The sequence below is a fragment of the Pavona decussata genome, unplaced genomic scaffold (assembly GCF_977016875.1).
Source record: "Pavona decussata unplaced genomic scaffold, jaPavDecu1.1 SCAFFOLD_124, whole genome shotgun sequence".
Taxonomy (NCBI): domain Eukaryota; kingdom Metazoa; phylum Cnidaria; class Anthozoa; order Scleractinia; family Agariciidae; genus Pavona; species Pavona decussata.
The window spans coordinates 2648183-2663599 of record NW_028145538.1 but is presented as its reverse complement, the minus strand read 5'-3'; the positions used below and the strand labels follow the sequence as shown (position 1 = coordinate 2663599).

The 15417-nt window shown below is 38.7% G+C and overlaps 1 protein-coding gene across 1 annotated transcript in view; it reads right to left on the bottom strand.

The window, feature by feature from the left end:
• The window catches only part of LOC146469468 (UDP-glucose:glycoprotein glucosyltransferase 1-like), a 41976-nt gene that overhangs the window by 10756 nt on the left and 15803 nt on the right, over positions 1-15417 (bottom strand). The window contains exons 18-34 of the mRNA XM_085123483.1: positions 14850-14981; positions 14199-14282; positions 13480-13554; positions 12746-12878; positions 11312-11410; positions 11096-11193; positions 9784-10017; positions 8422-8559; positions 7819-7920; positions 7527-7573; positions 6640-6738; positions 6062-6135; positions 4556-4584; positions 3627-3896; positions 2745-2796; positions 1656-1762; positions 889-974 (exon numbers count right to left, since the gene is read on the bottom strand). Of these exons, the coding sequence (XP_084979609.1) occupies positions 889-974; positions 1656-1762; positions 2745-2796; positions 3627-3896; positions 4556-4584; positions 6062-6135; positions 6640-6738; positions 7527-7573; positions 7819-7920; positions 8422-8559; positions 9784-10017; positions 11096-11193; positions 11312-11410; positions 12746-12878; positions 13480-13554; positions 14199-14282; positions 14850-14981 (1859 nt within the window). The remainder of the gene's footprint in view (positions 1-888; positions 975-1655; positions 1763-2744; positions 2797-3626; positions 3897-4555; positions 4585-6061; positions 6136-6639; positions 6739-7526; positions 7574-7818; positions 7921-8421; positions 8560-9783; positions 10018-11095; positions 11194-11311; positions 11411-12745; positions 12879-13479; positions 13555-14198; positions 14283-14849; positions 14982-15417) is intronic.

Sequence of the window (15417 nt, the reverse complement as noted above, 5' to 3'; positions counted from 1 at the left end):
CTTCAGTACATGTATGGAGAATCTTTACTGGCGTCATTGTTTATATTTTGCCTCATTACCATAAAACAACAAGCTGCGAACAAATGGACACCATAAACTAAAAGAGCGCGTCATTTTTGGTAATCAAGGCGAACGTCAGTACGATACGTTGAATATTCTCAGAGAACTAAGCTTTCAAAAGCCTGCCATACATTCTTTGTAAAATCTTGATACTTTGAAAGTTCACTTCTGAAAAAACTATTTAACATGCCACGCCCAAAGTTTCAGACAGAATTAAGTTTACCGAGCTCTTTCAATTTATAGGTACCTTTATTTGTAACTAGTTCTGTCGTTTTTACTAACATAAACATAATTCTGTAAACACAGATCCGCCTATTTGGTCTCAGACACAACCAAAGGAGTACCTGGATTATGAGACTAGGTACTGTTACATGAGTTCCACTGAAATATGTTTGCGTTAGCTAACAGCTTTGAAAACTTTTCCCCCTATTTTGTATTGGTCATAACAAGTTTGTTCGAAGGGTACCTGCCTTGTATGGGGTAGGGGGCGAAGACACCACCTATCTCATGAACATTACTGACAAAATTATATTTGCCTTAAAATTTGCTTTGACACAGAAATATTCAGCTAGCAAGAGTCAACATTGCTAGATAAACAAGAAAAGTGAGGTTTGAATTTCACTGTCATTTTAAGTGCTGGATAGAGGGGTGGCTATGTACTAAAGACACCATCTTTTAACATTGAGGAAGGGGGATGCAGGCAGAGACCTCCATCTATTTTGTGGTTTGGTGGGTCCTATTCGAATATAGTAGTATTGACCACTTCCCTAATAGTAAAAAGCAAAAATGCAATGCTCATTATTTTCAAAACACTTTTACCAAGGTTACCTTTCTATGTCGTAAATCTCAGATGACCTTCCCTCTCTGACCCTTAGCGACCATGCTCCAGGGTAAGCCTTGAGCTGGAAGTATCCCTAGAGACCATGAAACAGAGAAACATAAAAATGTAAGATTACACTTACCAAAAACAAACACAAACAAACAATACTCAATTGAAGGTCTGGCCAGCTGAGGGCACTTTACCATAAACATTAGCAACGGCTGCCACAGGAACAAGAGGTTACCGTTATAAATGAAGAACAGTAACTAGTATCTCAACGCAGAATAGATAAGACTTGACAGTTGCATTTCTAGACGTCAAAAAATAAAAAAAGTGAAAAAACTGGAATGAAAAGGTTGCCAAAGTGTCTAAAATCGTTTTTTTCGGCCGAGCATTTACGCCAGATAGAACGTCATAGGAACATTATAGGAGCTGTGACTTGCCTTAGAATCCAAATCACCTTTTTTCCTCAAACAATCGCCTAGGGCGCTTCTTGCGAGTTTTGTGTTGTTTCTTTTTTTCTGCATTTTTCTTCTTTTTCTGTTTTGTAGTTGTCCTTGTTTTCAGCGTCGACAAACTAGTACATTTTACTTTACCTCCCTTGGTGGCACATTTGGATTAAATTCAATCCTCCTTTACTCATGCAGTTTTTAAAAATGCTTGTCATTGATGCAGGGCTGGTACTTATTTAGCTGTCATGGCACTAACATGGTAGTTATTTTGAGGATTATATACGGTTAATTAGTCAGGATATTTTAGCTAATGTCCCCCTTACCAAATTTGCCATTACGATTGTGTCAAACATAACGGGGTTTCTCGCGGTGCCAAGAGTGAATTGCAGTCCACGGGGTGGCTGTCTGGTGTCAAAATCCGAGCAATGACCTGAAAAAAAGGGCAATTTTTAAGTATGAAGTTCCTAGATTCCAGGGAATAAAAGGAGGTTTCTGCAGTACAATTCTTACAAGCATAACAGTATTTAACCCCGGGGGGAGGGGGATGGTGGTGATTCTGCCCTCTCCTCCATACCTTCAAGAGCATTAAGGCTCGACCTTGGAGGGTATGCCGCAAAACGAGGCAACATCACACAGAATAGGTATTACGTCATGACTTCTAAGGAGCCGCCATCTTAAATTTTCCCAAAACTTCAAAACTTCTTTGACAAAGAAACGCTAACAGACACTAAATAAGGTGAGAGAAACTGGTGGAAAAGTGTTTGAAGCTGAAGGTGAATTATGCTACGTAAGTCAACCTGCCGTTTTTAAAAACACTACACTATTATTTCAAAGTGATCTTACTCGACGAGTTTCTCGTGTGGGCCGGTAATTTGTTAGATGCGAGTCCATGTTACGTGACATGTGATTGTGTAACCGAAGACTGGTTTCCTTTAGCGTGGAAGGTACTTGTTAAAATAACCAAAATGCGTTTTTATCTTCCCTAGTCTGGGGTACTATCTCAAAAATATAAGAAAGGACATCAAAATCACTAAAACAAAACTCAAACTGTTTTGCACATATGTGCGAAATCTGGAACTTATTCACAAAAACATTTGTCACTCGCTTTTAAAGCAACTATATAGCGTAAAGTATTTACATGTTGCAACAGCCAGTTTGCAGGACGTCATGGCTAACATTTCCAAACTCTGAACACGAGAGTTATCTTTGTGTGTTTTTACACCATAATATATACATTTTTTTATCCTCCTCACCAGTTGTCATTACGCTCCAGTAGGTTCCTATCACTGGTCAATGAACTTTTTGGAACACTAAACCATAGTGAGAAACCCAATCCGTGTCATGAACAGAGTCAATCAGTGCTTTAAAATTTGAGTTATCAATATAATTCAACAGACCAATGCCTACAATACCTTCAATAAAGATATACTCCAACTCAAATTTTCCCATCACTTGTTTCTCCACCTGCAAACCGAAAAACAAATTTTCAATAAAATAACATGTACTAAGTAAACTAAACGTGGAGGGTAAGGACTGGTTGGCGCTGAGGTAAAATAAGAATGAGAGCTAAATCCTCACTCTCGTTACATCACCGTTACTTCCGTCAATGAATTAGCACTAGGCATGCGCAGTGGTGAGAGCACTCGCCTCCCACCAAGGTGAATCCAACTATGTTACACACTGTGTAGCGATATTAATATAACTTATGTTCAAAGTTGAATCTTCTTTGGGCGCTGATATTTATGGAAGGAGCTCGATTCCCGGGTCAAGTCATACATGGGTTGAGTTTGTTGTTGGTTCTCGTGCTTGCTTCGGGAGGTTCTTTCCTTGTACTCCGGTTTTGCCCTCACGACCAAAACCAACATTTTTCAAATTTCAAATCAATCTGGAAAGCGAGGTCCCCAATTAATGATCCGCGTTAAAAATACATTGCCACTAAAATAAAGTGATTTAGGGACTCTCGCTGAGACTTAATTCCCTCACAATTTTTTGTGAAATTCGATAAGGCTCGTTTGACCAGCAATTCCATGCTTCAATTTGTGTGAATATTGCCAAGTTACTTACAGTGCGACGCGCCTTACCGTGGCCACCCAACAAACTTTTTTTTACAAGTTAGCCATTAAAATACAAAACGACATGTTTTCAATAATTCGTTGTTGCGTCACTTGCCTGTTGGACTTTGCAAGGAGGCGTGACCGTTAATCAAATTTGCGTACCCTGATTGGCTAAAAGTTTGTTGGGTGGCCAGGGTAGGGCGCGTCGCACTGTAAAGTTGTTTATTACAATATACCCACCTCCTCTAACTTAATATTGTCCAAATCGTGAGGTGAATACACCGCTTCCACCATCCACCCCAGGGGAGTGTCCATACCCATTGTTAGCAGCACGGACTGTGGCATGTCTGAGAAGGCAGCGAATGGCCCCTCTGTCATAGCACCATACTCGTCAAATGCCACTTGGGGTTCCAAAACATAGCGGTAGAAGCGATTCAAAGGCATTTCTGACAGCTTCTCGCGTGAGTTCATTGCTAGTTTGATGTTCACGTTTGTCACGTTTTCAAGGACCTAAGGAAAGGAAAATACCCTCGTAAATATGTTACTGAACTAGCGTGAGGTCCATATTGGGACTGAAAATATTGATCGAGGTGCTTTTTTGTTGTTGTTGTTGTTGTTGTTGTTGTTGTTGTTGTTGTTGTTTTTGTTTTGTTTTGTTTTGTTTTGTTTTACCGAACCGCGGGCGGAGTCCATAAGTGTAATTGAGGTATGAATGAAATATCCTTCCCAGAAGAAACATTTTCTGAGCATTTTCGTATCACATCCATTCTAGAGCGGTTTTTAATTGTGTCGAAAGTAATTCACGTTTGCTTTGGTTTTCCTTTACCACGATTTGTGACTGGTTCAAAACCTAGCGCCACTCTCTCAACCAATGAGAGGCAAAACCAAAACCAAGCGTGACTTGCTCACACGCGTTTTCCCGCGCTTGGCGCCGGTTGCATGTATTTGCTTCAAATTCTGATAGGTTCATTGTCCTGTTTGCGTCTGTTATGATTGGATAGAGTTAGTACTTTGGTTTTGGCTTTACCACACTCAATTGAAAACAGTCTTAGTATTTCTAATTCTAGACACTATTTTATCCAGAAGAAACCAATACAGAGGTGAAAATTTCACCCTGGAACTCAAATCGTTTAAAAAATTAATGCAAGTGAGACGTGACTGAAACTCACCATGAGAACCGGGGCAATTTTCTGGGCAGCTGCAGGTCAAAATAAAATACCGTGAGAGGCTAAACAACAGTTCACCAGCGAAGCAAAGGCTGGAAAACTACAAAATACACTGTCTAGCTGGTTATTACAGGACGTAAGCCAACCAAACGACCACGATCACGAGAATGCCGTTAAATAAAAGGTTTAATGAGCAGCACAATGGCTTGCCCTGTGCTTATGTATTGCTTTATTTGTTAGGCATTCTTGGAAAGCCCAGTGAAATGAAGTGACTATAATGTTTGGACAGATGTACGTGAATAGTGAAGCATGAACATGAAAGGAAATACACTATATTTTTTTCTTTCAAGTAAATGCGTGATTAATATTGCAACATAAACTTGGTGTAGGAGACGTTTTGTTTAGTGTTTGTTTCAGAAGTGGGTTTTTAAAAAAATCCTTTATAGTATTGGATAGGCTAACCGCTACGCAATGGTACTTCCCGCTAAACAGGCTGTATCTTAAGGCTGCTGTCAATTTATTTCGCTTATGCTGAAACAGTTTTGGGTCTTTCTTGGGAATCCACAGTCATCTTTGGAATGATCCAGAAAATTATCGGTAACGTTCAAGACATGGGAAGACGATTTTTGGATTGCAGCTGTTCGAATGTTCCACGAAAATGGAGACTGTAGACGAGTTTTTAAATTTTCATTTAATCAGAAATTGGTGTCCATCACAAGAAAGATCACATTAAAATAGGCTATTTGCGAGTTGCTGTGAACCTCACTATGAAAGCGAGGCTAAGTGCAAAACTTTTCATGTGAAAAATACTTTAGTTTGCATATGAATGAAAACTAATTTTCATAACAAAAACTTTGCACTTAACCTCACTTTCATGATGAGGTTCAAAGCAACTCGGAAATGGCCTATTAGTCAGTTTATCAAGTTTGCAACCAAGACGAAAAATTAGAGGCTTTGTATGGATTTTAGGGGACGCCATCTCAGAATTAGAGACATTTGTATGGAATTTGGGCGACCTTTGGCAGGTCACAGCCTAGTCACTACGCAATGAAACATAACCAAATTTGGTAAACGTACTAATTTTTATGTGATCTTTCTGGCATAGGGTTCATTTCTTCATATGACGCAATTTGAGCAATGCGTAAACTACTAAGGGCCCAGGGGCCTGCTTTTCGAAAGTCCCGGTAACTTACCGGGCCCGATAAGTGACTTTGGTGATAAATGTTTCTAAACAAGAAGTCAAATTTTGTCAGCTTTGAATACTAGATTTTAAAATCTTATAATTCTATGAAAACATTGGCCAAGAACCACCCGTAATCACAGTGTAATCGACGAAAAAACATTTTAAAATAAACTTATCGGCCCCGGTAAGTTACCGGGACTTTCGAGAAACGGGCCCCAGTCCCTTTATAAACTTCGGAGCGGGCAATTGCAATACAAAATTACTACACAAACAAAGCAAACTAATAAAGGGAAAACTTGCTAAGTACAAATTTATCAAGAGGATACCTTTTGATAGTGGATCCACAATAACAACAACATCAAAACTGGCCCCCTCTTCCTTGGCCTTGATTTTCATGACGCTAACAAACGAGACACAAGACAAAAACTTAAGGTTATGCCTTCTAGGAGCATGAAAAGAAATTACTCAAATCAAACAGTTAGATTTCCATTTGTTCCTTCAGAGCAAACAATATTCACCATCTAACCTTGTTTATAGAAAGTACATGTCACTGCCACATACCTTTGCTACTAAACAATGAAACTACAACTTCAATATTTTAATTGGCTGACAGTTGGTGTAGGTGTAACTAGGAGCCCACTTTCAAACCTTCATTTTCCAACCTTTCACACAGCAATCAAAATAACGCTCATGTGACTACTCCTACAAACATGTGACTACTCCTACAAAAAGCAAAGATGCTGGTACAACTTTCTCAAAGAAAATTCTTAAGCAGCAGTATGCGCCAAAAATTTAGCAATAGGTTTAGTCCTTCCTGGTCTCAAATTCGTCAAAACAGCCAAAAATCGAGCAATAAGTTCACTCCTTTCTGGTCTCAGATTCGTTTCTCTTTCCACTTTCTTACCTGTGCTCACTTTCTTTGAAAGAAATGTCTTGGCGGGATCTCTTTTCTCGGCTGACCAATGCAGATGATGCCTTCATGATGATATCACTTCTAAATTCACTTAGTAAAAAAGAACAGAACGTTAACAATATTCATTTAACTTGTTACCAAGTCATCTATATCCTCAGACTGATCTTACATTAAGTGATTCACGTACTGCAAGATTAAGGGATGCTTTAGGTACGCTACAGTCGTCAATAAAAGATTTTTGGACAAGTTGATAAATGTGGACCAATTTATCTTCTTTCCGCACGCACAAAACGGTTTGGTGTCAGCGTTACCGGAAATGATGCCCCTACCTACAAAATGGGGAGAACAGCCAATGCGGGGAAAAAGCAACATTGTCATGGAGGGGATGGAAGGGAGAGTTTCGAAGAATTACTTTTCCCAACCAAGACAAGGAGAAAGTGTACTAAAATGTTTGATAACAATTGATTAGGGATGAATGATTTAGGTATGATGGAGTAATAGTTATGCTGGATCAGAAAAATGTTATGAACGACTGGCACACAAACTGACTGCCAAGAAAATGGCATCGTTTTATGAAGATGTCCTTGTCAGGAATCTTGGGGTGGTGAGAAACAAAAAAAAAGGAGCCCATTCATATAGCCCGGGCTCCCCGTCTGACACAGAAAGGGTGGTGAGCAGTAGGGGGGTGGGGGTCGATTTGGGCACGAAGCACTAGGAGAGAGCAAACGCTAACAAAAAAATACATTTGACCAAACTCAACACGGCGAAATGCTTTGCATTGCCACAACTTTAAGTAAATCAATTTAATATAGTACAGTACTAGGAAACATACTACTGGTTCACAAGGTTGCCTGGAATTAAAATGAAAAACAAATTACCTTGTGTCATCATCAGCCGACAAATCCTCAAATTGCATTTCATCCACCTTAAAAGGATAAACGTATTTCAGATGAAAAAAAAAAAAGATTTGTTCCAAAGTGACTTCACACAATGTTGTTGGAGGACAAAAAGCTTGGTTCTTTTGGAGCAAATGTTCATGAGACAAGCAGCGAGGTATCATAACGATTTCTTATTGACTGGATCGCCATGGTGCACTTGCGTGATTTCACTAAGGTTTCTGGATTTGAATCAAGGATGACTGACTATCATACGCTTACGTTAGATACAAACCTGATTTCTGACTTTGCGAGCATACAAGTCCATGTCAAAGTTCTCGAGCAGTTTAAAGTCATCCTCAGTAAACAAAGTATTTCCAGCAAGAGGACCAAGAACCTGACGAAAGAAAACGTTGCGAGAAGGAGAAAAGGATAAGACAAATTGTTCTTGAACCTTTTGCAAAGCAAAAACTAACAGTTTGTTATTTCATATTCTGAGACCAACATTTGGGGAAATGTTTAAGGCTTGAACCCAGCGTCTGTGAAAATAAATGAATGGGCGATGTTTCAGTTTAAAATATCATTAGCATCTCGTACGTGAACGAATGTGCTTCTGAGAAATAGCAAAGTGCATTGCTCCACAACTGTTTTGGATTCGAAAAACCTCTCTCAATCTGAGTGAACTTGTGATTTATAATAACCCAAAAATGAAAACTGCAGTGTGAACCCTTTTTTGCATGTGTGTGCCAGTGAATGAATGGCGGATGTCTCGGGTGACAAGTCAAAGAACGAGGCTGTTCGAGCACCAAAGTGCAAGTCCTGCAGAGGAAGACAATTATCTCCAGCCACACTTTTTTTGTCTTGTACAATATAGGGTTGTTTTATAATTGTTACTTACTCTTCCATTGGTGATAACAGCTGGCTGCCCAGGAAGAAGATTAACAACCTGACTACAAAAAGCTTGGTGAGAAAACAGCTTTCCTTTGAAGGCGTTCTTATCGTTCAGCTTGGCCTTTATTGCATCTGCTTTCAAACCCTAGATACAAAGCAAATTGCACGACTTCTTAAAGACGCGTAAGAGATACGGTGAGGTGGGTTAGTTTCTAAAGAAACTGTGGTACTCGTCGGTGGAGAGTGGAAACGAACGTTTAGTTTTATCGACAGAGTTAATAATGGTAATTAAACTGGGTGGAGTGCAATTTGGTCTGAAATCATACGCGTGATTTCAAAATCGAACGAGCGCGCAGCGCGAGTTTGATTTGAAATCACAAGTATGATTTCAGACAAAAATTGCACGACACAAAGTTCAATTACCACTTTATTACACCCCTTTTTTGAATTCACAGAGTTTTATTGTCAATTTTAATACTTATTTTTTTAACTTCATTTCCATTTAGATGGGCTAAAGAAAGCCGGGATGCGATTTAGAGCAAAAATGGTGCAATTTGGCAATAAATCGCACTGTCGAAAGCCAACCAGGTTGCAAGGATCACCAGTGATTTCAAAATGGGTGTAATAAATAAGGTAATTTGGCCACCGTAAAGACGATTCAAGTGTGGACGTTTCCAGCGTTAGCCTTTCGTCAGAGCTCAATCTCTTTACGGTGGCCAAATTACTTTAACCACTCTGTTTATTAAACCAAGCATAAGTAGTAGGGTGAACTATTTAATTTCTTGTTGGTGTAAAATGACGTATAAAATGCAGTTCCAGTATAAAAGACCATCTCATGTTTCAATGCTCATGTTCGAAGCCATAACGCAAAGTATAAACGACTACCACAATTGGCGTGCTACTGCCATTTCCCCCCAAATACAGAGTAAACACGGAGGCCAAATCACAGAACTATTAAAAACGTATTTTACGATTCTAACCTGTCTTTTAGCATGTGCTTTCTCTTCTAACTAAGAAGACAGACAGACATATCAGAGTTGCCACTAACCAGAATAAAAAAAATTCTCAGAATTTCCCTGACTATTCACTGACCCCAAACCAATTTTCACTAACTACAAACAACAAATCCTTAGGCAAAAAAAGCAGCACCTTTGCAGATACGTTTTGGAACGACCTTACCTTTGTCAACAAGGTACCTCGTTTGCAAAGGAGTGGCTAGACAAAAAATCAAATTTCCTGACTTTTCCCTGAGATGCGCGAGGTACCGTCCTTTATTATGTAAAGTCACAAAAATCAGGTACCCAAGGACGGTCCCCTCCATTCAATCCATTGGTTGGAAATATTAAAAGCAGCTTATGATCTAACGTACCGAGATCTTGGTCAAGAGGTCTTCCATTGCCTTGGAATCTTGAGAAAGTTTATCGAAGTCATTGTTGTCATCTAACAAGTTCTCCAAAAATGTTAACATCGGTGGCGTGACGTGCATCTTTGAAGCCAATACAGCCTCTACAGTCCTGGCGATCTCCAGTAACTCTGGCTGATTATCAGTCTGTTTTATTGCTGGGTTGTGGATAAGTCCTACTCTCGTACTTGCTGATGATTTCTGTAGTGGGAGGAAAAAGCATTCATACATACACTCTTTTTTTTAAAAGGATACTGTTTTTCCGACCCAGGCTGAATATTATTTTTCTGCCGATGTTAGCTGAGAATAGTCTTGTGAATATTGTTAGATTATAGATTATAGAATGTATTTGGGTATCCAAGTGTTTGGTGTCGAGATCTGCATCGAACTGTCATTAGCATCCAACGTTTGACTAGTGCAAGTTTTTATCGTTTTATTGGCTAGTTTTGCCGTTCAGAGAAATGAATAATTTTATACGGTTTAGGTAAAGACATATTATTGTATTGTATTTACAAACTTTCAACACAAAAATATATTATTTTCAAAATCTCAGCCTCGGGTTTATTATTAAAATATTCTTAAAATTTTGCAAATTTCAGCCTCGATATTCTTACAAAATAAATTCTTATATAACAAAAAAGAGTGTACGAAAGTGGAAACCATAAGCGAAAGTTTCTAGTCTGTAATGCTCATCAGCGCATTCAAACTTGTATTAGGGTACCCTTCCCATTTTCGTGACAAATTACTCCTTAATTTTGGTACGGGATTTCAGCGTGAATTTTACAATTTCACACGTGAAATTACAAAATTGCTATGGCAACGTTTGTCGATACAATACCCAAGTCAAAAACTCACGATTGTGAACGTAATTTGTCACCCATGACATTAAAAGGTAGTCAAATGATATACTAATGAAATTAGGAAAAAATTAACTTGCTTTTTGTCAAAATTCTAATAATTTTTCGAGCATAATGCTCGTGAAATTATTTCCTAATTTCACCCGTCACCATTTGATTGCCCATACAAATTCCCCGCAAACTACTTCCATCTGGCCCTTTAGCGCAGTCGGCAGAACATCAGTGACCAAAATCCGGACGTCGTGGATTGAATCGCCCTGAAGTCAAGGATTTCTTTCTTTACCTCATGTGGACAGCATTTCCTTACTAAGCCAATGCTCAGAAGGAAATTGAGTGGTTTTCCTTCCTTTCCTTCCCTGTATATATCCTGTTCATTAACCTTGTTCAAACTGTTGCTATACTGTAATTTCAAAATACATTACCATTTGTTTAAGTGCAGCTTTGACAAGAGCTCTCCCTTCTTCGTTGGACAAGTCAGCTACCACCCAGTTAGTTACAGGCTTCAAACTGAGCTCTTCCGCTAAAGAAATAAACAAAATCAAAAGAAAACGTGTTATAGGAGACCCAAAGTGGCAAACGAATGTTTACCTTTACAGTGAATACTTTTAGACGTATGGAAAACGGGAAAGACTGCTTACCTCCTGGTTTAGTAAAGTATTTCATGTCTTTCGTCATTGCAGAAACCATCTGAGGACTATCAAGCTTAGCAAAAGCCTCTGCGTTATTCAAATCTACATCTAGAAAGGAAAAATATCCATCAATGTCTATCAAATATCAATATACCCCATTATACAATCTCCTTGGGGCTTTTCAGGGATAATTTGCAACACTATGTGGGGGACCTTTGCCACTAGCTGCTTGTGGCGTAGTTTACAATTAATAAAGTAATGAGTTATGAATGCCCCCTTATGTGTATGTGAATTTGAGATAGATGCTAGGGGTGGTCACTGCCAGAGATTTCTTACGTCCCTAGTGGTTCTTTTGCGTCCCACAGAGTCAGATTTTGTGAAAGTACAGTCGACTCCCGATAACTAGAACCTTCAAGGGAAATTGAAAAAGGTTCGAGTTATCGGGAGTTCGAGTTATCGAGGGTAAAATTATGTAGAAAATGACCTAAAAGGAAAGGAAAATTGGTTCGAGTTAGCGAGGGTTCGAGTTATCGGGAGTCGACTGTACTGTGAGACGGAGCCTACGGTTTTTCATCCTTATCCAACAATATATTTTAGTACATGTACAATGGGCCACCCTGAAAAATAAAACATTTGATTGTCACAAACATGAGACCTCAAGAGACAAAATCTGAGTTACAAACAGGTAATGAACCATTTACTTTCTCCACACTTCTTAAATTCTCCTTCGTCACCATAATTCGTTACTTTAAAATATAGCACTTGTCCAAACTTGTCCATTTTAATAATTTTAAGCTGTTCTTTCCAACAGTGTCAGAAATTATCCGAAACTTTAAAATGCCCTTTGTACCCACCCATTAGACTGAAGCAAAAATCAGTCAAAGGGTTTTTTAATTACAATACCAAGTCTAGAAAAAACAAAAACAAATTAAAACGTAAACTGTTTTGCTTGAAGATATGGGTTCTCTGGTCTTTACCTAGATACCCTCACTGGCGAGATTCACATACTTCATATCTATACGCACGCACGTATTTGGCCCCGTCCACACTAATGCACTTTCAGAAGTCTCCGTTTTCATGTCGTCAAAAACGTCGTTTTCACCTGTCCACACTAAAACGCTGGAAAACGATGAAAACGACTGGGGCCTGGGGTTGGGCATGCGTAAATGTTCGGATTTGGACTGGAACCGCTGCCGTGTGGCGCTATTCAGGTCACCGTTTTCAAAAGTCTTCGTTTTCACCTGTTCACACTAAAAACGAAACGTTTTCAAAACGATGCGTTTTGAAGTCTCCATTTTTGAAACCATTTTCGACACTCTCTGTTTTCATCAGAGTTTCGATCGTTTTACTGTGGACAATTGGCGAAAACGTATGAAAAAAAGTACGAGTTTTCAAACGAAAACGCATTAGTGTGAACGGGGCAAATTCTCAAGTTTACGTTACCTGGTATTTGCTCGCTGCCAGTCAAGTCAATGTACGGTCTTTCCATTGACTGTACCAAGTTATTCACTCTCGGCACTACATTGGGTTGACTCATAATATACTCATACACACTTGAGTAACGATGAACCGATCCCTAAAACGTGACATACACAAGGATTCATATTAACACAAAATACTGACATGAGACATGCATGTAAGCTCTTATTGACTATAACAATGGCTGTCCTTCGTTGCCGAAGATGACTGTTTTGTGTTTGAGTTGAGTTGAGGCCTATCTCAAACAGGCTCTCATGTGGGCGGTCAGACCCGCTCGGGATCTGCAGTAACGCTCACAATTGTTGCATTGAAAAATGCTCAGAGTGGCTGCCGAGTGTCGTCGAGCATCATAAGGTAAAACGGTGAACAGAAAGTTCGCAAGTGAAGTGTGACACTTGCAATTGTATACGTGGTAGGATTGATGTTGTAATAAATAAGCAATGTTAACAAAAAAACAGACCTTTCTAGTATATAACTCTTCTTCAGTATGGAAGTATTGAATATGCCTTGATACATGTCTCAGGACTATCGAATAATGGCAAATGCAAATTTGAAGGTTGGAACTGATGCAATGCGTAAAATATGATTATATCTAATGAAAAAAATCATTATTTTCTTTATAAGGGCGAATTGATAACCACATTTAAGTATAATTTTACTAAAAAATAAGTTAACTCTGCATTCATCAGATATCGTACCGAAAACACTGCATGTTGTATAGGGCCTGTCTGCATCATCACTTCTCGTACAACTGCTTCATCTAACATGTCAAACTGAGAAAAGAGATTAAGGAATGTTAAAAAATGAGACCTGGGTGCTTACTATTTACATGGAAAACACGGAACCAGTAAATCATGACTTATTGAGCCACTCTCCTCCCTGCCGCACAATGATTGTCGGGCGTGATTCCTTTGATTTTAGTTCTTAAGCGGTTTTCATTTGAGTGTCGTAACACCAAAACCAAAGTAATCACTTTAACCAATCACAACAGATGTAAATAGCGCCATAAACCAATCAGAATTCAAAGCAAATTCATGTCACCGGCGCACGAGCAAGCAACTCACCATTTGGTTTTGGTTTTGTCTTGAGCAAATTTTGCCAACCAATCACAGAACGTAGTAGAGCAAACCCAAAGCAAATATGAAATTACCTTCGACACTCAATTGAAAACTGTAACCTCCCTATCAGTAAATCATGAGTTATTGAGCCACTCTTCTTTCCGCAGCACACTGTTTTTCTCCTGGCTTTCGTTTGATGGCTTTCCTGAGCGAGATTATAGTTTACTGAAACCCACGTTGAGACTGGTTGATAAGCTGCTGTTCGTAATAGTGCGTTTATAGGTTTGTTTCCTAAATTTCCACCAAGAATACAACCAAAATGCCTATGGGATTGAGCTTTCTTTGATTCCTGTACGTACCTCGTCCTTGTCAATTGGTACTCCATTTAGGATAACTTGTGGTAACTCATGAAATCCTGTTTTGTCAAAGAAACGCTGGGCTGACTGTAAGGGAAATAAGAGAGATGAAATTAATATCTAATGAACTTAACGCACACTTCCAAAACTTAAAGTTAATTTGAATTGTGTGACTTCTTGCAGTGTATGTTTTTTACACGCAACATTTTGAAAGTAAAACATTATTTTTTGACACTAATTTCTGCATCATAATGCTATCACGAGTTCTGATTCTCGTTGGTATAAGGTAACAGTATAATTCAGCAGTTTAATATCTTAACAATAAATATCTTCTTAGATCTTTTCTAACCCTTAGAAGAAGCACTCAACTGAGTGTGTTTCAGACAAAACGACCATGAAATCGTCAACATATACTTCCTCAACAAAATGTAAGGCGTTCACACTTACATTAATTTCGTTCGTTTGAAAAGTTTACTTCCTCTTTCATGTTAATTTCCTCTACCTCAAGCTAACTTTCCTTTCATTTTGCATTCAATTAAGTTGCCTTAATTTCAAATACCAGAGTAAACTCAAGCATTCATCATGAGGTATTAAACTTCATCTGGTGGTGGGAAAGGGGACCATTTTCTAATTCAGCGTTTCACATCACAGTACCTTCCTATTCTCATCATACTCTGAGTCTTCTCCAAACACTTCTTCTGTTTCATCTTTGCCATACAAAGCAGAGAAAGACTGCACAACATTTGATGCAGATGGTGCTTCACCCTCGGGTAATCTGTCATAAAGCTAAAAAAAACACAATTGGAATTTTTAAAAAATATATTTCTTATCTGGTACTGGAGTGTTATACACCCCATTCGCCCATGAATTGCTGCTCCATTGTGAATTCCCTTCACCATTATCTTTTGTTAGTTATTATGAATCACATTTAGTGAACAATAACCAACACAAAAGCATTTTAAGAAACAGTAGTGCAACATTTAAGATAGTCCACTATAGCCTTTACTCCAATTTTCCAAACATAAAGTGGCTACAGGTTAAATTATTCCTGAAAGTAAATCCATCAAAGCGTCACTATCAGCGTTTATAACCATTAGTCCACACTGTGCCATTTAATCAACAATGATCGACACAAAAACGTTTTAGTATCGCAATTTTAGGCAATGGTAATGACGTTTTAGCAGCTATAGTCAACACAAAAGCGCTATCAGCGAGTACTTGT